At 39.9% G+C, this 27,705-nt stretch overlaps 1 protein-coding gene across 3 annotated transcripts in view; it reads left to right on the top strand.

Annotated features, from left to right (window-relative positions):
- Positions 1-27,705, top strand: part of CYTH3 (cytohesin 3) — a 207,332-nt gene that overhangs the window by 167,637 nt on the left and 11,990 nt on the right. For all 3 annotated transcript variants that reach the window (XM_068244560.1, XM_068244559.1, XM_068244561.1), the window contains exon 10: positions 26,603-26,679. In XM_068244560.1, coding sequence (XP_068100661.1) covers positions 26,603-26,679 — 77 coding nt within the window. The remainder of the gene's footprint in view (positions 1-26,602; positions 26,680-27,705) is intronic.

Here is a 27,705-nt window from a genome sequence, read left to right on the forward strand (position 1 = left end):
GCCTCGCTGGCCTGACACTGCCCCCCATATCAAATGTGGACAAGTAAAGTATAGTGCACCGGGGGGGGGGGTCGTCGCAGTTCGTCACTTGTCCCGATATTGTTTGCTGTTACCACCGCGCACCCGAGCGTCCAGGGTGGTCCGACATCTTGCAACATGTCCAATCAACATGCCCGGCCCAAAATTGGTTGCATTGTCCATCGGACATGCACTTGATGGCACAGATTTTCATCCAATTTGATAATGTTGATAGATGTATGGCTGCCTTTAGAATAGCATCCTTCCGCACCAGTCTCCCTTGGAAGCCAGCCTTATTGGCATCTTGTTGCCTATCTCTACACATCATTGTTAGATGTTCTTTTAGATCAGGATTACAAAATAAACATGGCAGTAGCCCAATGCATATATCCTTATATGAGCTCATATATTATAGATTTACTTTTCATGGTCTTAGGGGCTTATACCGTATATATTGCCTGAAGCCCAAGTTTCAAAGATGATGTGAAGATGATGTCATGAAAGCTTCTATTTCCTGTTGTCTTTTAGCTGCATTTAACACATTTTCTGCACAGCCTTTTACTGGCTTTTATGTTTGGACCAGTGTCCCAAGTGACCTAAATTATAAGTTGAGTGCTAACATTAATGGCAGATATTTTAAATGGATCTAAGAACTCCCCATTAATTGAACACTGAGAGCATGAGCATTCTCTAAATATCATGTTGGCTCATGGATGGGTGATTCTGAAAAAGATATTCTCATAATTAGTACACAGAGCCCCTGCAGTCACATCTCTGCATACTAACTTATCACTTGTATAATGAATTTATCTTCAAAGCAGTGCCCTTAATATCAGATTTTTTAATAATTAAAGATTCTTAGCAGCTCCCAGCCTAAATCCAAAGAGCCTTATTAGTTTTTCTTAACACTGTATTACTTTTGGCAAAGCATCAGAACTTTGATGACTTCAGTCTACTTTCTAATTGATTGCACAGCACGATGGATATCATTCAGTTTCAACATCTAGCCATGTCAATGTTTTGCCTTAGAGAAGATGCCACTGTTGTGTCATAAGAACTGACGTAACAGGTGTTTCTGCATATTATGTAGGCAACATAATTTACCGTAAGCAGGTATTAGAAATTAATTTGCTAGCACTTGGTAGCCCTGTGAGTGACCTGTGACTGTATTGATCTTTGTGGGCTTTCTAACCTTTCAAATTTGTGTAGTGGTCTGCCACACAAATTAGCTGCTAGAATGCCCAGACCGTGCCATCTTGTGTCTTTTTTTTTTCACTAGTGCCACCTACCCCACATGTGGCACTTGAGAGGGCAGTCAGTCTCAGGAAACAGCATTTGTGTTTGTGCTGGTCTTCCCTGATGCCTAGTAATCTATTCAGATTAACTTGCAGCGGCCTTTGCTAAACGTATGCAGTCCAGCTATATCCATGACCTCCCAAGTCTAATGGCCCAGTAGGTACAGACTAGATTGTGGACCTAAGGCCATACATCACACAAACCATGTTTACAACCTCCTACATTATTATCAAACGCTAAAAAACTTTATGAACCACTATACTTCCAGACAGAATGTTAAAATACACGAGTATTAGTTGAACATTGTCCCAGAGTAAAATGCACTATAAATGGCCTTTTTCTTAAGTCGCTGGCATTTACAGTAGGCAGCAGAAATGTGATGTATTTGACAGATTTTGGACTAAGCCATCTCCTTGGGGGATTCAAAAGCACTCCATGGATGGCAGTGGCAAACTCCCAACTACCAGAATGGTGTGCACAGGAAAAGACTGGTTTTCCAGCTCTATTGTAAAAGCACTTTTGAAAAGAATAAACAAAGTAATCAAAGACTCCCATGAGGATATGGGCTAGTCCACAATCTGTCAGATTTCTACTAGCTATTGCAAGTAAAGGCGACATGAAAATTTTATTTGGGAACAAACGTAGAACTAATACACACATTTTACATTTGACAAATTTCCAGATTGTGGTTCTAGTATTTGATAGTATTCACTGGTATTTAATACCCTGAATGTGTATTAGTCTGTGTACGTAGTCTGCTGTCAGTCAAGAGTTTTTATTTTCTCACCCACCTGTATCAAGCAGTGTCATTGATGTAGGCTATCTATACTGCTAATGTTTGTATTTCAAATTTCCTGAGTGACTGGAGAATGGGTGAATTTATATTAATGTGGAATTGATTTTATTTCTAGAAGTACCAAGAAATAATGTCACGAGTGTTTCAGCTAGTTTCGTATTAATGGAGAAGGAGTGACACCCACAAGTACAGTTTTGGTTGTTTTTCTTTTGTTTCCCTCCAGTTGCCTCCTCAATAGCTGCACTTTTTCATCCATCGTTTAGGAGTTGTCGGTTATAGGTCAATAGAACTCATTCACATTGCTTATGCATGCAGCAGTTCACCCCATGGCACCATGATGTGGTACATGTGCCATGCTGTCCATTACGACCCTCTATACCTGAAGGGAGACAACTATACTCTAGAATGCTGCCAACACAACTCTTTTATCTGCAGCACACAGATAATATTGAAACTTATGACATTTTCTCTAGCAGTGTTATAGAATGTGACCACTGGGAGGTCAGTGCTTATAGTATGATTGAGTCTCTACTCTGCTTTAAAAAATACCTATGAAACCCAAATTTGGAAAAGGCAAACTATCAAAGAAAGCAATTGAGTTGATACATGTAAATTATATGCATCAGCTTTTGAGGCTTCACTTTTCAAATTCAGTAACTTGTGTAGCTGTGCACATATCTATACAGACTTGGAGACCTCTCAAGACTGAGTAGTTTCCCGTGAGCAGGTTGTGCTCAACTCCTACTTCCTGTATACTGCAAGCTTGCATCCTGAGGCAGAGTACACATTTTAGGCTGTAATGTAAGGATGCTGGGAAATTTAGTTTGACATCCTTTGGGAATCACATGGTCATTCTTGATTGACCAACCCACTAGCTGCAGCCGGAGCGGAGGCAATGCAAGCCGTAATGGGTCTTAGAAAGCATATTTGTCCAAAAAGAAATAAAATGTATATTGTCCACACTTTTATTTTTTGTACAGTTTATGTATTCCAGTCATTGCTGTTAAAATGTGCCTTTTTCAAGTTTGGGTTGAGTTGGACAAAAGTGTAGGGTATAGGCTAAAGTTCATATTTCAGATGTACATCCTGATGAAAGTTTTCCTGAGTTGGCGTATATAAAGGACCTTGCAGACCTGTCCTGAAATACCGTAATTGAAAACCTATTTGTCTAATGTATACATTTTTTTTAATTTTTTTTTAGAGAATTTCAAACTGGAGAACAGGAGTAAAAAATGACCGTTGAAATAAGCTTGCTAATGAACATTGTGATGTTAGTTTTAACCAGACCTTGAAAAGAGTTAAAGAGCAATACGGGGAGCCACTCAAGTGTAAACTCATTGATCCAACTACTACAATTAAAATGCAGGAAAAGTGTAAAATAGTGTCACCGCCATTTAAAGGCCAATTAGGCCGGTAAGCAATAACCACCTTCTTCTTCGGTATGGATCTTGTCTTTTCTAAGGATACCAAAAATCCTGGTTTGCTCTCCAGAACTATATTTCATAGAAGGTGACATCATAAAGACTGAACCTCACAAAAGCAAAAGGAGGCGTGTCTGTTTTTGCTTTTTTTCCCCTGCAATCTGTCCTTTTTAGACACTGTGGACCAAATTAATTTAATATACGGTAATAGCCTTTAAAACACATAAGGGCTGCATAGATTTCTGGTGATAGCCGATGCACCTTATTGCAGGAGGCAAGTGATCCAATTTTTACTCCTTTTTATGCTTAATCATTTTAAATTTAGCCTACCTCCTTCTGCTATCTTGATTCTTCAATAAACATATTGAATGTTTAATTTTTAAAGAGAATCAGGCCTATAGATGCAAATATACTCAGACTGCCGCCTGCATCCTGTTTATCGCCTATTACCACTTATACATAACCAGATAAAACAAAACTGTTCTCTGTTATGGATGAATCAACTGGGTAGAGTAAAAATCACTTTAGTCTACCAAAATTCTCCTAGAGGAGAATTCAAAGGAAAGCATGTTATCAATGATCAGCTACTTGATTTGTAAAGCACTGATTGGCTGGTAGCAGTCATGAAAAGCATCTCATGTTCTGCCTCCTGTGCATGCTGAAATGGGAAGCAGGAATTAGACCTGATTTAACCTTTTAGCAGCAAAAGACTTGTAAGTGCTCCAGGCCAATTTATTTGAGCACATTTTTATTTTTTATTTGTTACATTTCTCTGCCTCTAATTAATACTGCTGTAATGTGTATTTACGGCCATTTGTCACTAGGGGATAGTGTGAGGACTTATGCTTTCAGCTTTTATATTTTATGCTAGTAGAGAGATTAAAGCATTCCAAGAATTTACAGCACGACTAGTTCTGCCAACTGAGGCCAAAAGCAGTGCACTTAACTCTAACAAGATAACTCTATTGAAGCTGCTAAGGGGTTAAAGATTCTAACCAGCTAGTCAGAATAAGACATGCTTGTCCCCAATTATCCTTGAGGAGCATTTGTGGGGATTATTTGATGATTATTGTTGAGGGGTTGGGGTTATGTCCCTTTGTTATGACTTGGTATATTTAAACATTCGAGAAATGTTCATGATCTCTTGCAGCAGATTCTCATGAAGACATACATGCTAATTGGTTTAACTCATGTTGACGCTGTATTAATTATCAATTCCTTTTGTTTGGCTCAAGTTTGCAGTGTGAACACTAAAATGCTGTCGGATTGCAAGATTATATTTTGTGCCCATCCATAAGTAGGCTTCTATTCTATGGAAAGAATAAAGTCAATTGCAAAGTGTAGTAACCATAGCAACCATTCAGAGAGCACATTACTGATCCTCCTACAATAATCATGAAAAAATTGGAGGATTACTGTACATCAGACGTCAGTTTGCATTCTGGGCTTTTCTCATGATCCGTAAGACTTTAAAATTGCACAAGGGTTTCCCTAGATGTCTACTACCCCTGTGAAAGAGTGGAATAAGCCATTTTGTATGCTGGGCTCCTATATATAATAATTGAACTAGTGACATCACTGAGGTATCAAGGCCACACAAATGGCTTCCTCCCCTGTATTCAGGCCACATGGGAAAGGCCTGTGTGCTTGGTTTTTATTCACTCTAAATACAGAACTATCAGGTATACCTCTCTTTTGGAGAAATATTTTACCTGTGTTGCAAAATGGGTATGGTTTTCAACAAGAAGGTTATTGCATTTATCGACAAACAGTGATTATTTTTGTATGTCTTTTTATTAATTTTTTCCATATTATCTGTGAGTTTGTATTGGTTTGGTTTTGGCTATGATTTTTAATAAGTGGTTTAAATGTGCCTTCTTGTTTTCCTTATGGCCTATGACCTTTCACCTTTCTGTTCTGTGACTGGCTGTCTCTGCTTATTCTGCGTTAGGAGGTACGTACACAAAAAACGCTACCCAGCCACACACGTTTTAGTTCTTCATTCACTTTTGTTTTTTAATTTATTTTTTTCATTTCCACTATAATTTTTATGTTGCTAATTTTTAAAAAAATAATCACAGAATGGTGCTTTTTTATGTTCTCTCCCTACATAACCACCATCTTTGCATTTTATTTTTGGTTGAAAAGTCTTCCTGATTCTTCTGCCAAGCTTCGATCCTGTAATATTAATTGGATAACGAGCATAGCACTTTTACCAGTTTCTGCCGGTCAGGGGTCAGTCCATTCGCGAGTCTCCAGCCAGCTTGTCTCTGGAACCGCAGAGCCACTCCTGCTCTGTAGAGCGATTCCTCAGGAAATCAACGTGACACAGACTAAATATGATCCACATGAGGGGAAGCAGCAGTGACTGCTGGGCAGAGGCAGAGCATCAGTCTGCTAAATACATTTCAAAACAAATCCGGTAAAAACATTTCAGAATAAATCCTTTCCGCTAACCTTTTGCTTTCATGATGTCCGCTAATACATCAACAGATCACTTCACTCCGTCTGCACAAGTAATCCTCTAAAATACTAAGCTATGTGCTCTAATGTATGCTATGTCAATTGTGTTTTAGGTTTCGTGGTTGGATCTTGTAAGAGGAATTGCAGTCAGTAGAAATTCCAATTGAAAATAGATGACCAGGTCAAACCTCATTTAGATTTGGTCGGAGTGATAAAAGGTTAAAGGATCTTTGAGGGGCTTTGTTGTGGGCCTTTCTTTTCTTCAGGGAGGTCCAGGCAATTGCTGTGAGCCTATCTCCCTGTATCAATAGCTGTCTCTCCTACACTACACTACACTATTGAATGATTGATTTGATGGTATTAAAGTGGACCTGAACTCTTGCACAGGACACAAGGAAAGCATAACAGAAATGCACCCTGTATGTATTTAAAGAGTTTAGCCAGTGTCATTTGTGTCTAATCACAAGTTGCAATTTGATCTCCCCCTCTGTCACATGACTGCCTATGGCAGATAAGCAGATAAGCCCAGTACAAGCTGATAACAATATGTCTGCTTCCATGAATCAGGAAGTAAAAACTGTGCAGGTTTATTTTTGGATTTGTATCAGCTGTAACAAAGAAATGTTCTGGTTTAAAGGCTATTATGCAGTTGTGTATCTTTTAGAGCAGAGAGGAGTTCTACGTTCAGATCCACTTTAAAGAGGAATGGTAGTGAAAATAATTAATAAAATTTCTTCTTTTTTTTACAGTATTCTTTTATAAATTTATTCAGTTTGCCTATTGTAAAATCTTTCCTCACTTTGATTTATATTCTAAAATTTATCACAGGTGGTGACCTCTATAGTCCTGTCAGGTGCAGCTCTGGGGAATGTTTGCTTTCCAAATCCAGTAAAAATAATGTCAGGTCTCCCAGAATGCTGAAACCAGTGTTCATCCTGAAAAATGTACTGCATTCTACTCTGTCGCTACAGTGCCTCTTAAATGTCCAGTCAAATCAGTAGGATGTAATTCAGATTTCTATGTTAACTTGTTCTAAGGCAATGAAATCTGCCATCATAAACGTTTTTGTACTGTCTGGTGAAGTATGAAATAACTGCTACTTGCCATTTTGCCTTATGGATTTTATGCTCAATCGGACCCTTAAAAGGGATCAGTAAAAAAAAGTGCAGCAGATTTCATGTTGTTCAATTTTATGTAGTCTGAATTATTTTGCTATTTTAGTTGAATCGTGTATGGCCACCTTCAGATTTTCTCCCTATTCCTGGGAACTTGCCGGCCAAATATACAGACGATGCACTTTGGAAAGGAAACAGGAAGTTCAGCTCATGTCATTGCTGTCAATGTCACTAAAGGTGGCCCATAACGGTCCAACCTCTAGCGAAAAATCATTTGAGTGATCAGAAATTCTGATCGGAAGAAAAATCGTTCACTATACCGTCAACAAACCAACATTTGCTTCCTATCTATCACAACTAACAAGAAAAATCCAAATTTTGGTTTGACAAAAATCGGACGACTATTTTTATAATCGTTCATAATCAAGTGTGCCCATCAACTGAGATTGTTTACAACCAATCCGATCAGAATTTCTGATTGCTCGAACGATTTTTTTGCTAGAAATTGGACTGTTAGTGGCCACCTTTATATGGGAAGTAAGGAAAAAAATGGAGTGGCTTCCTAGAGAGGTCAAAGACAGGAATAATAAAGAAAAAGTGACTGGAATTCTATTTTCGGTGTAACATTTTTATTATTTTGAACTGCTATGTGTAGTGATGGATAATTCCCAGCAGCAGCTGTGGGGACTCTGCTTTCTGTCCTCTACATTGCTTGCCACATGTGCTTACACAGAAGTGAATGATTTTTGACGTGTCTGTGGAAAGGCCTTGTTGCCTATAGCAACCGATCTCAGTCCTTCCTTTTCATTCACCTGTTTAGCACTGGAAGGACAGTTTGCATGAAATGGAGCAGCTCATGAAATTGTCAATAACTAAAGAAATTTGGATGATTCCTTTCATTTTTTTTCGAATCATGTAATGATAGCCATAAATCAAATTGACATACCGTATATACTTAATTACAAGTCGACCTCGTGTATAAGTCGACACCAACATTTCACCCTCTTAAGCTGGAGTTTTTTATTGACTCAAGTATAAGTCTACCCAGCAAAGTTAAAGTGGACCCAAATTAAAAATACAAGATTTCAGAAATAAAATCTATTTTCTAACTTATAATAATAAATAGCAGCCTTCTTTCAGCTGCATGATGACAAATATAAAATATTTAACGTTTATTGGGGGAACCCCTCCCTTCCTTTCATATTGCCGGGACAGAATCCGGTGAGGGAGGGTAGCTGATGACAAACACACCCATGATCTAAAACCTCCTATTAAGTTCAGAAGTAGTGGCTGCAACCTGTATAACCCTAGTTATGAAAAGAGAAGGATGAAAAGTATGCACTGAAATGCTCATAGGCTTGAAGGAGTGTTTATTTATCTTTGTATGTGTCAGAGTGGTGCAACTAAATATTTTGAATAAAAAAAAAATGTTTGGTGTGGGTCCGCTTTAATGGCTGCACTTGGTGACCAGGAGGGGGTTACTGACTGCACTGCATACCGTATTGCAGCCATTAACTCCTCCTGTCCCTTAAAAGCAGCCAATAACTCCTCCAGGCCCCTAAATGCTGCAATGATTCACTCTCCTGTATGCAGCCCAGTATTTCCCCTTAGCCCCTGTCCTTGTTAATTGTTGTGGCCAGGACTTTCAGACCTGTGTTTTCCTGGCATTTCCTTTATCAAGAAAGTGTCAATTGCTGCAAATGGGAATGTCACTAGTAGTATTCAGATTACTCAGTGTGCTCAGTGTTGCCCATGACACATGTATAAGTCATCCCATATACTTTGATTTAGCGAGTCAGACCTAAATTTCTATACTTGTACTTAAAGCCTTATTTATGGAAAGGTTTTTATTTTGAATAATGAGATAAGGGGTTGCGGCCTGTTTAGGATGTGTGCCTCTATTCAAAATTTAATCAAATGCGATAGCAACCTACTTCCAGATTCTCTAAATAGCTCATAGGATGGAACAGACAAAAAAAAAACCACAATAAACATGTCTCCATCTTTTTGGGACTTTAGAATTTGTTAAATAAAACATATTTGTAATGTGGGAAGAGGTTCAATCCCCGACCAGCTTTTTTTTGCTATCCCACATTTCCCATTGCAGGGGCCACCAGTTTTCATATTAAAGGCACACATAGAGGTCCCACGAACAGGAACTGAGAGAAAATCTCTGAGGGTAATACAGAACCCCCCCCCCCCCCCCAAAAGAAAGTTTCTTATCTCCTTTCACACAATAACATTATAAAATAAAATCTTGCTCTTGGCCTTCCAGTTCTTTCTTCTGTACGTTACAGAAGTTAATTTATATTCTGTAAGAAAGCTCTGGAAAATGTGTGTGATTTTTGCGGAATACAAGGTGGTGATTTGGTAAACAGAGATTGAATGTGATCATGAAGCAGCATACAGGCCTGACTCAGGATGCTGGGCCTGGGCCATACTCCTCCATACTGGAGTCTAATGCTGAGCATCGGGCCAAGCTGTTCAGAATTAGGCTAAGCTGCATTTGCTCTTCCAATGGCTGCTTTCCATGTACGCTCCTCTGGTCTCTAAATTCCCTCAGGATGTAAAATGGTTCTTTTTCTAAATGAGCAGAAGTGGTCCTCTAAATGCTCATGAATAAATCATTTGATGCTCAGTGTTTGTCATGCTTTCTACCGGCAGATTAGCTGGTGGATTGAGTTACATTTAACACAGCCATCCTCTCCTTCCAGCTCTCTGCTTCACTTAACACTTCTGAAAACCACCAAGGGACGACACTCTAATTGACCATCACAATACATGGAAAAATGGCAGGTCCTTGTATACGGCCCAATAAAGCACAAGATGAGGCTTCTGTGGGGACACTAAATAAGTGGAGCAGATGGAATGATGAGAGAAGGTCACTTGCTCTGGCTGTCAGTATTGTAGACTGGCTATATCCATACGTTGGCAAGTTCAATGTATAAACTGTGTGGCCATGTTGGACTCCTCTGTTCTCATCTCAGGACCAGCTTCATCTCCTGGGAATAGTGATGGGCCAGAAGAAATCCAATCCTAAATGCAGCAGTTTGTTTTTAATAATGCGTAATCAATAAAACAGAAACCTTTAGCTTTAGAGTGACGGCCCCCGGGTCGGCATGGTGACAGCAGCCATTGCAGTTATTGTTAACCCATTGTTAAACTTGCAATCTGCTGAGGCCATATGAAGAAATTATTTTCAATATTAACATTTCAGCTGGTTAACACTAAGCACCCCAAAGCAGTGGCCAGGCCTTATCCGCACTGATATAGTTTTTTTATGGAGCTAATGCCTGGTACACACATGATGCAACTGCGGCTCAAAGCGATAATTTCTGACATGTTCAATCGTCCAATCAAAAATGGGTTTACGCATTTTTTTAAGACAACAGGGGAGAGGTGGCAGCAAATTCTAAAACCAGGCCGCATCTGAAATAACTACCAACATAGGCATGCAGAGCTCCATAGAGGCAAATACACACCTTTGTATTCAAAACCGATGATAAATTGTGCACTAGAACGTCTGAAGAAAACAGAATGCAAACATTAAATATTTAATGGGTGCAGCTAGCCATAAGATAAACTTACATTTTTTTAGACAGCAGAGCGAGATGGCAGCACTTCCCAAGACAGGTTCACACTATGCTAGTATGGTAATTGGTTAGAGGTTAGGGTCCCTTCCAGATGGATGGCCTCATTGTGGTGGAAGGACCAAGTACGGAACACTCTGCATGCAAACTTTTTTGGAAGCTAACATCCTCTATTGTTACTTTGGTGCATCTGTTTTGAATGCAAGGTGTGTACCCTGCCTATAATTAGGTTCTGCACACCTATGCTGTTAAGGGGCCCGTACACCGGTCGATTTCAGCCATCGATATATTTGACCGCTCTGATCGAATCGGCTAGAAATCAATGCAACAGGAAGCATGATCGAGCACCTGACCGATTTCGATCGATTTGCTTGATTGGTCTGGATGAAAAAATTAGGTCGATAGGTTGCTGGCAGAAGATTGATGGCCCATAGGGCCCTTTTCCACTAGCAATCGCAATCACAAACGCTTGCGATTTTTCATTAATTCTGTTATGCGATTGCGATTTTTCATTTTCACTGCATTATCACTCTAAAAATCACTCCAGAAAGCGATTGCGATTTTCAAATCACTATAGTGGAAAATACGTCTCATGATTTCTATGATAAAGTAACAACCCTATCGATTTAAAAATCGCTAGCGATTTGCGATTCAGCTGTGTAGAATGGATCGAATGGTGCAATAATGCATTTTGATCGATTTTCAATAGATTTCATTCTGAAATTTATTGTAAAGCTGCTCCTAGTGTGTGGCACACATCAAATTCCGGTCAGATTCGACCTGACAGGCATCTGACAGGAATCTAATGGTCAAATCTGCTGCTAATCTATAAGTGTATGGCCACCTTTAGTCATTCAGATGCAGCCTGTAATGGGAAGCGCTGCCATCTCTTCCTGCTGTGCAAAAATGGGATTGATTATATCGATCTCGATCAGACACAGATCTCACTTGCCAGAAATTATTTATTTGACTCTTTGGCCTGGTGCACACCAAAAACCGCTAGCAGATCCGCAAAATGCTAGCACATTTTGAAAGGCTTTTTCTTCTTTTTCTGTAGCATTTCAGCTAGCATTTTGCGGTTTTGTGAAGCGTTTTTGGTGTAGTAGATTTCATGTATTGTTACAGTAAAGCTGTTACTGAACAGCTACTGTAACAAAAAACGCCTGGCAATCCGCTCTGAAGTGCCGTTTTTCAGATCGGTTTGCGTTTTTCCTATACTTAACATTGAGGCAGAAACGCATCCGCAATCCAAAATCTGCAGCAGCCCGGGAGTATGCGTTTCTGCAAAACTCCTCCCGCTCTGGTGTGCACCAGCCCATTGACATACATTACCCTAGCGGATCCGCACTCGCAAGCAGATAGCAAACCGCAGCAGAACCGCTCTGGTGTGCACTAGGCCTTTGATCTGACGGGAGATTGCATTGTGTGTATATCAGCCTTAATGCTAGACTACAGAAAAAACATCAGCAAAATGTACTCTAGTTGCTTGTTTATGAAGTCATTGACTCTTTTTAAAGAGGCATTGTAGCAACAAATAGTAGAATGTAGTAAATTATCCAGCAGGATACCCACTTGTATGCTAATTCTGGTTTCAGCATCAGAAACACTTCATATATCTATATTTTGCTGTATATTGGTATTTAATCCCACCCTCCCAGTAATGTTTAGCCTCCCCTAGCATTCTTGGAGAGACGATATTATTTGTACTAGCTTCAGAACACTGAGTAAACATTCTCCTGAGCTGCACTTGACAGGAGTCAGGACAAAAAATGCCTTTGATAAATTTCAGAATGTAAATCGGGATGAGGAAAGATTTTCCAAAGGCTTTTTTTTTTGTAACACTGTTTTTATTTAAAGGATAATGCAACTTACATAGATCATTTAAAACTTTTGAGCAGCTTATTATTATCCAAAGTACACGTTGAAAACTACTTGGAAGTAGAATATAGTGTATAATCATAACAGATATCCATATAGTTGATTCATAATAATGAAACAAATAGAATCAAGAACATAAAAATAAAGAAAAGATAAAACTAATAGCATAGAGAAGAGTTATTGTATGTATATTATATTGTAGGTCTAGAGATAATATGGGTTTGGTCTGGTCTGCCCTCACTTTTTATTGTGTAATCAGATATATAGAGGATAGTAAATAGGTCCCATAGTAGATGTACATTACTTGCATATTCAGGGTCATATAGTTCCAGTATTATCTATAAGGGTGGCTATCTATCGATATGCTATTGGTGTTATCTAGCTTTGTGATATCAAGGGGGGATATAATTCGAGAAACGGAGTTCCCATGAGTTCCATATTTTTTCATGTTGAGGTTCAGTATCCCTAAGAAGAGCTGTGAGATATTCCATAAGTTTAGTCCACTGTATTTTAGCTATGATTTTAGGCATGGTTGGAGCCTCATTATTACGCCACTGCGATGCTATAGCTAATCTTGTGGCTGTTAGTATATGTGTGGCAAGTTTCATAGAATGTCGCCTAGTACCAGGAACAGGTTTGCCCAGCAGCATATGGATAGGATCCAAGGGGATGGAGATATTGGTTATCTTCAATATTAGAGCTTGTATGTCAACCCAGAGTGGTTGTATAATTGGGCAAAACCAGAAGATGTGCTCTAGTGTGCCCAGATTATTACATCCCCTCCAACAATTGCTTGAAACATCGGGATACATTTTTGACAACATATCAGGAGTTCTGTACCAGCGAAATAAGATCTTATAAATGTTTTCCTTCACTTGGGTACACATCGAAGTGTGTTTAGCATTGTCCCATATAGCTATCCAGTCATCCGAAGTCAGAGATTGACCAACAATATGTTCCCATTTAGACATATAAGGGTGATTTGGTTTGAGACTACCCGATTTATCTAAGATTAGGATATATATTGAGGAGATTAGACCTTTTTGATGTCCTCTAGTGTCACAAATACGTTCAAATGGGGTATGGGTAGGTATAGGAGTCACTCCTTTAGTATAGGTTTTTAAGAAATGATAAATTTGGTTATATTCCATATGAATTTGTGTGGTGAATGTTATTTTTTCCTCTAGTTTACCTTTTGTAATAAGTTTACCAGTAAGAGTATCCGTCCATTTACTGAGGGTATAATACTTAAAAGTAAACCATCGTCCCATAAAATCCTCAGCAGTACCTGGGAGAAAGGCAGGATTACTTAGGATCGGGTATAAAGGGGATATTGAGGATCTGAGATTAGCTGTTTGTGCTGTAGACTTCCAAATTTGCAGAGTGAACTTAACGGTGGGTAGCAGTTGGGTTGTAGGGATTTTGGGGGGAGTTTGAGACCATTTTTCCAAAGGCTTTTACTGACTACATTTATAAATTAATATTGTAAAAAAATAAGCAATTTTGTTGATTTTCACTTAAGTTCCTTTTGAATATGCAGCCTGAATGTGCCTGTTGTAATCCTCTGTAGAGCAGAAATCAGGAGAGAGGAAGGGGCAGTGTAGTGATGGCTACAGTACTAGCATTCTGCAAGCATTCCAATTCAGTAACGTCACAGACCAGAATATACAGGGTGGGAAATAGACATATGCAGGGACAGATCAGATTCAGGAATTGCTATTCAGTTGCTTCTAATCACAGCCCAATCAGTGTGTGCTGCTGTGCCTGAATTTGTCTGGATGTCCTGGACCAAAGTAAGGTTTGATTGCTGAATATGCTGCGCAGCTGGGACATCTCCGTCACAAGCCAGGCTGAAGAGAATTAAGCAGTTGTTTTATCAGTCAGGACATTTTACTCATACTGTTAGACTGCCCTTCTGTTCAGGTCTAGTTGAGTTCAGTAGCTATCAACTGTGCATAACATTACCTTTTAAATGTTCATAGCAGCAGAGTATTGTACCATGAAAATGGCATCATCCTGATTCAAAAATTTCTAAGCTGCTTTGTTATAGTTGATAGCGTTTTTCAGGTGGCAAAATCAGGTGGCTTGTCACCCTTTTATTGCTATATTTAAAATACCCCATCAGAGTGATGAATTATGGAAATCCAGGAAGTATAGTGAAGTGTACAGCCATATCTTATTGTAATTGTGAGGCAGGTCCTGTCATATGGTGAGACAGATACCATTGGCAATACCCCAGGATTAATCAGCACCAGTGATTGTGGGTGTGGGTTAATGATGATCGATGATGAACAATTGTTCTGATTGTTCCATCAATAAGAATTTTTGGAACAATTCTTTTAGTCTGATTGGTTTGCTTATCATTTATCCCTCTGTTGGTGGGACTGAACGATTGTTTCCAGTCAATCTAAATGATCAGATCAAGCAGTCAATCATTCTGGAAAATAGATTAATGGGCAAAATATATAGGCAAGGGCTGCTGGGAAGAGTGGCAAATCGCATACAAACAGTGAAGAACACCACCGAATCCCCGGATGCTTATTTTCAGTTGAGGCAGGTAACTGTCTTGCAGAGCATTTTACATTATTTTACAGCTCTGGAACTGTGCAGGATGCATCTTTTGAGCAAGCCAACCACTCGTTTAATGGGACACTGCTATTCTTATCCTCAACCTGTGAGTAGTTTGGTTGTGTCCAACTACAGTGGCCTACTGCTATTAAAAAAAAAAAAGTAACAACCATTAACGAGAATTAGGCCTATTCATACTGAACAAGTTGTGTAGCTGATGAAAAAGGAAATTGGTGGAAGCATTATAGTTATTTACTTATAAAGAGCATCACAATTCAATCAGGTGGAAGGGAGTTGATATTTGGCTTCCTATTTTACAAAACTGTTGAAATGGAAGTTTCATTTTCATTGAAAAAATGCAGTGCTTTCAGATCCTCTATTGCAAAGCTTAATGCCGAACAGTATTTCACCTTGATGTACTGTTATGTCCACAAGTGCTGGATATGAGTAACAAAGGTCCCTTCCCCATGCCGCTAATTTTTAGTGTTGGTGTTTGAGTTCTGCTTATTATATAGGTAGAAATAATGTTTTTTTTCAAAAATAATACCGTTTAATGGCTAACTGATAGAGTTAAATTATGCAAGCTTTCTGGGATCTAGTCCCCTTCTTCAGGCATATTTCCAGATGTTAGCTAAAATAAAACACTGGTGTAGTTCTGCTTATTGAAATTCGGTAACCCAATTTTGAGCTTCATTTAGAGTTAAATTAAGTGAACTCCCTCTGACGCTGTCCACCTGTCAGGGTGCTGAAGTGGGTGAAGGGCAAATTCGGATTTCCAAATTTCACTAACCTGGATTCAAACACCAACTGATTGCTCATGTAGCACGTTGGCAAATTCTAGAACCTCTCATTGCAACAGTGCTCCAAACAAATTACAATGAGTACTGTTAACAAGGTTGCAGAGAGAAATACATTCATCCTGCTATCAACTGAAATTCTTAGATGGCTACAGATAATTTGCATTATCATCAAACTACAAAATGTCTTGTGCAGCACTGATCTATGTTTATGGCAAATTCATGATGAAAGTGGAATTCCCTTTTAACTGTTTACCCTGTATTATGTACACTATATTAATGACAGAGATCACTGCTCCCTGCATTTTTTTGTGCCAAAATGTTTGCACATATAGAATTGTAGATGCTAGTCTAGTTTAGGGGACCCTGCAGGAAACCTCATGGGGAACAGTTCCATCACAGGACCTTGTATAGCACAAAGCGTTGTAATTGGCTGAATAGTGTGGAGATAATTTACTACAACCTATCTGAAACCTAAAAGTTCAAGAGGATTCTATCCACCCAATCACGTTAGCGGAATTTCCCTATGAGGTTTCCCTCTTTGTCCCCTAAACTAGACTAGTGCCGAATTGTATTGGTATTTTGTACATGTTGTAGGGAAGAGGTTTTTTTTATTTTTATTTTTTTTTTTGAATGGTTATGCTACTTATGTAGTTTTACAACTGAAAATTTTTATTTCATTGGATGAAGGTCGGCAGTCATTCAAAGTGGTTGCTCTTTGAAGCATGTAATAAAAGAATTAGTATTTTGTAATTGATTGTTAAAGGGAACATACTGGGATAGAGTTATGGAAGCTTGATTTTTTTTTTTAAGGGTGAAAGCTCCTGGACTGTCATCAAAAAGGAGACCCTTTTGAATTAGATCCATAGAAAATGTGGATGCCTTCTGCCTTGTGATTCCCCATGGGTAAGGGTAGTATATTAAGTTATGTAGTTACAAATGTTAGGATTTGGTTAGTGACAGGATCAGGTTAGATTGGAGTTATCAGTGCAAATGATAAGTTGAACGGTAATTTGGGCGTTAAGTAGGTTTTGGACACCATTTGAAAGAGTGGGGCGTTAAGTAGGGTTGGGCTTCAACCAGTTGCAACCAGGTTCAGCTCTGGGGTCCATATCACATGGCTGACTTGGCCATGTAACTAGTTTGCAACTAGAATTCAGTACATCTTAAAGGAGCTCAAAGAATCCCAGCTATGGAAATTTGTCACTAGCACCAGTGACTAATTGCATCAACTGCTTTCTATGCTTAATGACTATTTGCTAGTGACTCAGTTGCCCCTATGAAATGGTACTTCAGGCTTTTGAGGAGTAACCTTAACAAAGGGGTTTACAGTAATGCTATGTATGGGAGGGGGACAATGGTGGGTTTGGCTGGTTGGGCAAATTGAAGTATTGAGGGAACCCTGGATGTAGATATTAATAGAAGTCTCTCCTGATTGTCAGCTGTTAAGATCTTGGTGCCTATCCAGGTGTATGCAGAAACTGTTTTCCATTATGAATTATGAGCCTCAAAAGTTGTTCGTTGTCAAGTAGTGAATTAAAAACAAGAGTGGCTTAATACGAACTAATCCACATGATAACCTTCCCAAATGTTATTGATGTTGAAATGTGTCCATTGGAATTTTTAATGGATATTAAACCTGGTACAGTTCCACCACCCTGGCCAGGAAGTTAAGCTTATCCATCCTTGGTCAGTTGTAATCTAGCACAGCAGTGATTAATTTCAGCCCTTATTTCATTTGCATGGACTTTAATCGAAGATCCAATTATATTAAAACAATAATCTCTGATGGATTGGAGTGTAATTATGCTGCAGAGTTGGGGATTGGCAGCCGGTGACCTACAAGATGGATGGAGCCCACATGATTCTTTTGGACAGTCAGTGACCTGTTCTATGCATTAGATTAATTGTGTTTTCCTAAGCAGTCTTTCACTTCCGATACTTCCCAGGGCGAGGAATATACAACGATCAATAATGTGTAACCCTATAGTAGAGTAGAGTTTTCTGTACAGTGCACAGAATGTGACTATTCTGGGGCTTGTTTTTTTTAAACCTGGGGAAGAAGAATTCAGGCCTTCGTCGGAGCAATTTTTTTTTTTTTTGTAAGAAGATGTTTCATGAATAATGTGGTAACGAGAACATTTTTTGATAACCTAGCTTTTGCTGTTTGATAGGCACTACTTTGGTCACAGGGGACAGTGCAGTAGATTGAGTTCGGCAAGGCTATAGCCGGGGCTGTAGAGTCCGAGCAATTTTGGGCACCTGGAGTTGGAGTCGTGGTTTCATAAACTGAGGAGTCAGAGTTTGGACAGCCCTGGTTAGTATTAGACTAAGGAGTCGAGACGTTGGAGTCGGAGCTATTTTGGGCACCTGGGGTTGGAGTTGGATGATTTTTGTACCGACTCCACAGCCCTGGTATAGCAGCAGTGCTATAGTCTGTAGTCTGCACACGGGTGATTCAGGGATCCAGCGATTCCCGGACCTTGAATTACTTCTCCCTCCAAGTTGCTACAACTTGGAGGGAGAATAGTTAACGCCGCCTGGAATTTCACTGGCAGCAGGGAAAGCCACCATACAGCTTACCCTGTGGCAAAGTGACTGGGTGGCAAAGTGCCGTGTACGCATTAAAATTATATCCTTATGAATACGCCTTTTTAAGGTGTAGACATGTTTTAGCATCACAGGGATATAGTGTCAACCCTTACTTATACGGGACTGTGTGTTAAAATTTAAACAATGAAATGGGAAACTCAAATTTTTCAACAAAAAAAAAATTCTGGTTCTGATATTTTCCATGAAACACTGATATCTTCTATTGTTGTATTTGTGTAGGAGGAAAACTGCTTTCTGTAGTCTTACACATAACAAAGCAATTGTTTGTTACCTTTCATATTTTTGTTTTACCAAAAGTGGTTCCCAATCTTTTTCAATAGACAGTGATAAAGCGTGAAATGTTCATCATGCCCTGTCAGTATTGGGCAGTAAGCATGCATAGACGACTGGCTATTTGGAAATCTGTAATGGGCAGCTTGGCTTTGCTGGATAGGTTGACTGGCCTAGTTTTCCAGAACTGATGCTAGCCTGTGAGCACCTGACCAGCCTCAGCTGAGTAGTGCTGGCAGAAAGCAAGTAACAAGCCCTGTGATAGACTGCTGGCCTTGCTAGGCTAGTACATCATATGCATCCCAATCTGTCATAAGAAATAGTTACATAATTACATAGTTATTTTGGTTGAAAAAAGACATACGTCCATCGAGTTCAACCAGTACAAAGTACAACTCCAGCCTGCTGCCTCACATATCCCTGTTGTGAGCAGGAAAGAGCAGACTGTCACCTATGCTGCTGATCCGCAGAAATGTGGCACATAGGTTTAAAGCCTCTGTTTTACCAGCGCTTTATTAACATTTATGCATTTAATAAAGAAAGTATAGTAATAGGAAACATTACAGTGTATCGTTATATAGAACCTTCAAAGAATAAGTCAATTGAATATATTGTTCAAACATGGTTTTTCAGCTCCATGTGATCTTGGTGAAGAATATGGTCTTCCAAAAACAAATCTGGTATTTAGCCCCAGGATCATGTTTTGCTGAAAACCAGATACTATGTCAAATGGTTACTGCATGGACTTTCTAAATCACTCAACACTGTAATGTATACTTTCTCTTCTTTTGACCCTTGATTAATTACCTACTTTCACTATATCCCCCAAAGGCTAATACTATAATCGTTGCCTCTTACTTATGCCTAATACTGACCTCCTTACTAGGGCTGTGGAGTTGGAGGTTACATAAACTGAGGAGTCGGATGATTTTTGTACCCACTTCATAGTCCTGCAAGTTTTGTGTAGTCAGTCAGAGCAATTTTGGGTCCCTGGAGTCGGTGGTTTCATAAACTGAGGAGTTGGGAGTCGGATGATTTTTCTACTCCACAGCCCTAACCCTGACATATGCCTAACCCTAACCTCAATCCCTCACTAACTACAACTGTTTGGGTAAAGCCTGAAACAAAATTTCAATTTTGATTGGCCAATGATCAGCCTATTTTACCACCTCCTTGTAGTATGAGGGTTAATAGATTTTGAATACTTCCGGTATGAGCAGATTGGGTAGGTAAACTCTCATAATACATGGAGGTGTTCAAATTGTTCAGTGATGGGGCAATCAAAATTGAAGGTGTGTACCAAGCATTTGTTTTGATCTTTGTGCTTACTCTTAACACTGTCCTTGACAATAACCTAATAGTTCCCTTACAAGTATATTTGATTTTCTTGGCAAATTTGATCACACTTCTGTAGTCTACTGTGATGCAGCAGGATGAACTATCGGTTTCCAACCAATTTCGATCGATTTGCCCGATCTGTCCAGATGAAAAATCTAGGTCGATCGGCTGCTGGCAGCAGATCGATGGCCCATAGAGTTGCAATGGATCGAATGGTGCAATAATGCATTTCGATCGATTTTCAATAGATTTCATTCTTAAATATATTGCAAATCTGTTCCTTTTGTGTGTCTGATAGATTCCTGTCAAATCTAAAAGTGTATGGCCACCTTTAGTTTGGTTGAAAAAAAGACATTCGTCTGTCAAATCTGGAAAAAAATAAAAAAATAAAACGCCATCCTGAACCTGCACATATCCCAGGTGATTAAAAGGGAAGGCAAAAAAAGGCCTGAGCCAATTAGCCTTAAAAGGGGAAAATTCCTTCCCAACTCCAGATGGCAGTCAGATAGATCCTACCTTCCCAGGGCTGTGCAGAGTGTAGGCAGCTTATCTGTCCACCCACTCGTCTCTTCTCTCTCAGCGAACCTGTATCCTGTGACAAGAGCCAAATACTAGAGGCACTGTGACATGTCTCATGTATCCACTAGAGGCCTCTAGTATTTAGCCTCTAGTGTTTGTCACATGAGACACAGCTCCTCGAGAGAGATGAGACAGGAAGAAGACATGGCGGGTAGAGTGTAGTGCAAAGGTAATTGTAATCGTTGCTGCATATGTCGCTCATAGTGAAAACAAACGTTGCTAATTATGTTCTGCCAATAGAGTGAAAACTTCCATCCAACGCAATGAACCAAATCGATCAATTTCTGCCAAAATAGTTTTTAGGAATAGTTTGCAGCTTCAATTTCTAGCAGCTTTGATCAAATGATCAAATTGTCTGGATATCGATGAAAAAAATCTAGTGTATGGTCACTTTTAGAGAAGTCCAGGAGGTTTCACTGGGTTGTATTGAGACAGAATAACTTTTGTAATTTATACTGTATAAAAAAAAAGTATACCCTTGAGAAGTTATCAGCTGCATAAAATTGTGACATTCCCTGAGGTGTTTTATAGCTAGTTTTAGGACTTGCCTCATAAAATCTGGGAAGGAATCAGATTGTCTGGAATGCTAGAATGTCAGGCAGAGACACAATGGAATGACGGCCTTTATGCTTGGCTGGAAGTATCCCGGACAATAGAAACAACAGAAAGGGCTGATTATTGCTGACACAGCTCTAGTGGGTAGAAGAGATTACTTAAGCTTCATTTAAACTTGTGCCATAAACATTACAAACAGCCCGAGGAATAGTGGAGCAATACTAGTGCTGTAGTGAAGCAGATGCTCAGATCAGGCATTCTGATTGGTCACTCGGATTTCTGCTTTGCTTTTGCTCCAGCTTTCCTTCCATCGGTATTATTAAATCTGGCAAAAAAGATTTACACAGGTTAAATTTTCAGACCAGGTCACAGTTGACTTTTGGAACTTCGGGAATACTTTTTTTTTATTTTTTCATAGGTCCGGGAACCTGAAGTGAGAGTGATATGGAGGCTGACATTTATTTAACTGTAAACAATACCAGTTGTCTGGCAGTCTTGCTGATCCTCTGCCTCTAATACGTTTCTGACTAAAATCTGACTAGATTGGCTGTATGCTTGTTTCAGGTGGGTGATCTAGACACTATTGCAGCCAGAAAGATCAGCTGGACTGCCAGGCAACTGGTATTGTTTAAAAGGAAATAAATATGTCAGCCTCCATATAACTCTCACTGCAGGTTCCCTTTAATGCTTATCACTTACAGAGAAATTCTTTCCTTACTCATTTTTTTATACAAAAGTCCACAAATCGCCATATGACCACTTTATCTATGAATGTCAATATAAGCTTTTGAAGGACAGCAGTTTTCGTCCAACATTGTGAATTTCCATCATTTTTCAATTGTATTTCTGTAGCCTGTAATTAGATGCCTGCACTATATAGGCAGAGCGCTGTTCCTTTTTCCTCTTATGTTGAAGTAATTATAGCCTGGCCCTTCCAGTCTCTGATTACTTTTACCACACAATGTGAATTAACCCTCAGTGTGCCTGAACACCTAGCACAGGCCTTGACACGGCCCCTCTTGATGAGGGGGGGGGGTGGCTCCTGCTGTTTTGAGGACAGGCTTGTTTTTGTCTTCACATCTGTTTCAGTGTGTTCTAGGTAAGGAGTGAAATGCAAGTATGTCTCAATCAAGGAGAGGCCGTGAGGCCCTCAGGCGGGATCCCTGTTTTTCTCATTTCCCTCATCTCACTTAGAAGCCTAGTTCTGATTTCTCTGTGGAAACCATTATTGCTGGTCACTTACATTAATATAGGTTGCGGATGTGACAGCCATTTTGCCGCTGTGGCTTAACATACTTTAAATAGGAATAACTGATGTGACTTGGAGGCCTAGTCTAGAAGTTGACATGTTAATTTGATCTGCAATCATTTCTCAGGCGTTAGCATATGTGCATAATTGTTCAGTGGGGTGCCTGGCTCTTCTACTGACCGCATATGCTATTGCTCCATTGTTATTGGCTGATGAAGCGGAATCAAACCTGCGAAACACGTTGCATATTTGGAGTTCATAAATAAAATATATTGACTGTCTTTACTACAGTCGTTGTGTGTCTACTTGGAGGAGGTAAGTCCACCACTACCTCCTCGATTTACCAAGAATTTGGTTTTTAAGCTCATTTAGCTTCCTTTTATCCTTTTGGCGCTTCTGTTCTCCTGCATGAGATTGAGACCACCCTGGGTAGAGGGTTGAACTTCCTTTTTCTCATCTACAGAGAGCGACTTCTTATTCCTGAGTGAGGTCAGGAAAATCTCCCCACCTGCCTTTACAGTGGTTGCCTAATGGTAACCCTGGTTTGTGAGTATTAATATTTACTCTATCTAGTAACCATTTACCAGTACATATTACACTATTGGGACTCTTGGTGTTCCTTGTTTTTATAATTGTTCAGTGGGTCTTGTATATCCGATGTTTCGGAAAGAAAAGAGATCACGTCGTTAATGGCTACCATCATTCCAAATGTAGCTTATAAAACAGAAGGACAATTCTATTTGGTTTATGTAAGCAATGAAGGGGAACTGTTACCAAGGATGCCTTCATTCTAATCAGTAACTGATACCCCCTTTCCCATGAGAAATATTTCCTTTTCTCAAATGGATAATTAGGGGGGGCTGTATAGCTGATATTGTAATAAAACCCCTCCCACAATGTGATGTCATGACCATGGTCCTGACAGGTTCCTGTCTGTGAACCTCATTGCATTGTGGGAAATAACGGCTTTTTCCAACTGCCAAGCAAGCATTATCTCCCTCTGTGCATAGAACTCTCAGTAACGGACAATCCGTGGAGATCACCTGGCAGAACTAAAGATGTCACCACCAGTGATAAAACACGTTAACACTAGATACGTGTTCTCCAGAAGCTTACCATGTCCTCTTCAACCCCACTACTGCTGTGTGAGACTCTCTTCTTATTTGCGGCTGCACTCGTCCCTGTGCAAAAGTGGATGTACTGCGCCTGTAGAGTTTGGTTTGCACCCGTGCTGTAGCATAAAGTGCATGGAGGAAAAAGCCATACTATTGTGCAGGCACAGACCCTACTCGCACATGCTCAGTGTGGTTGCAGACGGTAGCACAGCCACAAGAACTAATCTGACAAGCCACCACCAGATATGCCTCAAGGGTCTCAATGATGGATTGGTGGGGTCCAGGACAATTGAGGGAAGCCTCTGGAATAGCCACAGGCTGTCCTCTACTAAGGTAAGTATGTCATTTTTGCATTTTGTGCAGTTTAAAGCTCCCTTTAAGAAAAATTGCCATAGATCTACAGGTGATTATTAGTTATGATTTTGTTGTGCTCAAGTAAGAGTTTCAGGCGTACTCAGTTTTGTAGTGTGGTGATACTGGTGGCGTTAGCTCTGTTTCATCTACTGGGTGAACATTGTATTAAAGCAAACCTGAAGTGAAAATAAACTTATGAGATAATGAATTGTTAATTGTATGTGTAGTACAGATAAGAAATAGAACATTAGTAGCAATGAAAAGTCTTATATTGTATTCCAGTACAGGAAGAGTTAAGAAACGTCAGTTGTTATCTATGCTAAAGAGCTTCCCTGAGCTCTCAGACCCAACATGGGTAAAATACAGTCCCGTTTTCTGAACAGCAAAGAAACCGTGAGAGACAACTTATAAGGTTGTACTGCAGGACAGTTCAGGTTTATCAGTTTATAGTTTAAAACTGCAATTGTGACAGAATGATGCAATATTAAAAAAAGCTATATAACTGAAAATAAAAATGACTCTCTTTTCTTTGCTACTAATGTTCTATTCCTTATCCGTACTACACATACAAATTCATTATATCATAAGGGATTTTATTTCACTTCAGGTTTTCATATCTTGTTTTGTTGATTAAAGGGGCAAGCGTTTTGCACTTTTCAGTCCAGTCAGGAGGGCATATTCAGTGTCTTGGCTTGGGATCTGCTTTAAAATTATTAAAAAAAAAAAATGTTATGCTGAAAATGGATATTGCATTAAAATAACAAAATAAGCACTTTTTAAATAAAAGCTTTGGTTCCAGAGATTGCGGTCCCCACTGCCAGCAGGAGATAGGGCTTTAAAAAGCCTAAAGATGCAGCCTATCACCTCACTAGGTACCTCAGAGGCAGCCATTTTGCTCTTCATTCCTCAGTGATGTCACTAGTTGTTAGTGAAATGATAGGCTGTATGTACAGAATTCTTGTGTTAACTCTCAAAATGGCTTCTCCCAGAACAAAAGGTCAATGGGGTTGCCTAAATGGAGTGGATGGCTACAGGAATGCCTTAAAATTAATCACATTGGACCTCAGTTCTACAGGTCGCAACCAATAAAACCTTCCTCTTTCAGTGGATTGTCATATTAGTTACACGCGCCTTCCTTATCCTCTCAGGTTAATTCATCTCAGCTCCAGTATAAAGCGGCACATTATACATGATGTCATTTCAGTGGTAATGTGAATACTGTGCTTACTGCGTCTGGAAGAAGAAATACCGACATTTCTGTCATGAGCAAGACCTGCTGGATCAGTATTCAGGGCAGGTGAACAGGCCGTTGTAGGGGTCTCGTAGCTTGGCTGTGCATGGTGACTCATAGGTGTATAATGCAATTTGTCTCTTCCAAGAATATGTTCTAACAACATGATCTGTAATGACATTATGCCATAATGACGTTTAAATCATGGATAATGGATTCATAATTACCATTAGGCATAAAATCGTCGACCGCCAGGAGGCTTTAAAACTGAGCGTAATATTATAAACAAAAAACAATAAATAGTATTACAAATGAACTATAAGGATAAGTTTCAACTTCTAAATAAATAAGAGGCAGCCCAAGGCCTCTGCGTCTGTGGAAGTGCAACTCTCAATATGAATTGCCAGAGCTCAAATAACTTTAAACTGCAAAGCATTGTTACCTCAGATTTCTAAGGTATCGAGCAATGGGCAAAGAAGCATGAGTTTCCATGGCTTTTGAACACCCATGCTTACAAGTCACGCTCCTGGTCTGCGTTTCCATTGGCTGCTTAATTTGCTGTCATCTTCACTGTTGTGTCCAAACATCCTTTGTTTGTTTCAGGCTCGCATTGGCTTTCTTTATAAACCTGAAATTGTTGTTTTATGTTAATGATTGTATGGTTATGTAAGACCTGTGTAGACTCATTTGTGAAGCAGAAATGGTTAAAGAGTATTTCACCCCCTCATGAAATGTGAAACAGGTGCCTTGTAGTTAAGACTTATTCTGCATTAAGTATGCCCCAGCTAATTGTGATAATGTATGACTTCATCCCCGAACAAAAAATGTTCCTGAGATTCTCTGCTGGGAGACCTCCTGGATATATTCCAGAGCTCTGCTCAGGTTTTGGTCACGCACAATGTAGAACTTCATTCTCGCTGAACCCTGCAGCCAAAGACATGACTAGATGAAAAATGTTGATACTTTGTAAAAATAGACCGAAACCCATAGAGAAATGGTTCACCCCCCCCCCCAACACCCTCTCCCCCTCTAAGACTAAAGATTACTTATTGATGAATGCCACATTCAATTCAAATTCTCTTTGCACCTGAAGAGTTTATGATTCAGAGACTGTGAGGACTCTGTAATAAGAATGTGTCGGACAAACCAAAAACACATGTTCAATTTGAAGATCCAGAGTTGATGCTGCCATTGTAATTCAATAACTGGGTGTTGTGCAGATCTTACACGAGGTCTGCTTCAAAGGAGGCTAGAATCCCACAAGGTGACAGATTAGTACTGCAGCATCTGACTGGCTTTACCATGTTAGCCTGATGTAGGAGTATTTCTTAACGCTCCGCTCCTTTGTGTCCTCAGGAGGAAGAGTAAAAACGTGGAAACGCAGATGGTTCATCCTGACTGATAATTGCCTCTATTACTTTGAATACACAACGGTAAGTGTCCAACCGACACCTGCATAGGTCTGTCCCCATCGAGGCCAAAAAATGAGTCATGTCTTAAATCTTTGAAGATCTTGAGATTAAAACCACTCTTGTTCTGAGCCTGTGTGTGTACGGTTTGTAAGAAATATTCCATATTCCGACCACCTCTACCTCCACCTACAACATGACTTTTTTTTAATCTCCAGCCACAGCGAGAGTCTGAAGTAAGAATAAAACTCGCTTCAGCTCTTATATTCAGCAGGGGCATGTGTGCCCCTGCTAAAACGCCGCTATCCCGCGGCTGAACGGGGGTCCCTTACCTCCCAAATCCCACCTGTGGTGCCCCGGGGATCTCTTCCTGGTGAGTCAGGGCTAATGGCCGCAGCCCTGCCTCTCAACGCGTCTATCAGCGCGTATCTCCGCCTCTCCCCGCCCCTCTCAGTCTTCCTTCACTGAGAGGGGCGGGGGAGAGGCGGCGATGCGCCGCTGATAGACGCGCTGTGAGGCAGGGCTGCAGCCGTTAGCCCTACCTCCAGCAGCAGCAAAATCTATGACCAAGTTGGTCGTAGATATTGCAAGGAGGGATTTGGGGGGTAAGGGACCCCTGTTCAGCCACGAGATAGCAGCGTTTTAGCAGGGGCACACATGCCCCTGCTATATATAAGCTCTGAAGCGAGTTTTATTCTCACTTCAGAGACTCTTTAAAGCCTGCTACACACCATGCAATTTCCCGTCAGATAGATGGGTTGAATAGATGATTTTCTACAGGTCCGATCTGATTTCCGATTGATTTGCATAGACGTGATCAGAAAATCGATCAGAAAAATGATCGGAAATCTGATCGGATCTGTCGGAAATTATCGACCCATCTATCTGATGGGTTATTGCATTTTGTGTACCGGGCATAAAGGACACCTGAAGTGATATATATATTTCCTTTTATACTATGGAAATTGCCTGGCTGTCCTGTTGATCCTCTGCCTCTTTTAGCCATAGACCCTGCACAAGCATGCCGATCCAATGTTTCTGACTGAAGTC

The sequence above is a fragment of the Hyperolius riggenbachi genome, chromosome 7 (assembly GCF_040937935.1).
Source record: "Hyperolius riggenbachi isolate aHypRig1 chromosome 7, aHypRig1.pri, whole genome shotgun sequence".
Taxonomy (NCBI): domain Eukaryota; kingdom Metazoa; phylum Chordata; class Amphibia; order Anura; family Hyperoliidae; genus Hyperolius; species Hyperolius riggenbachi.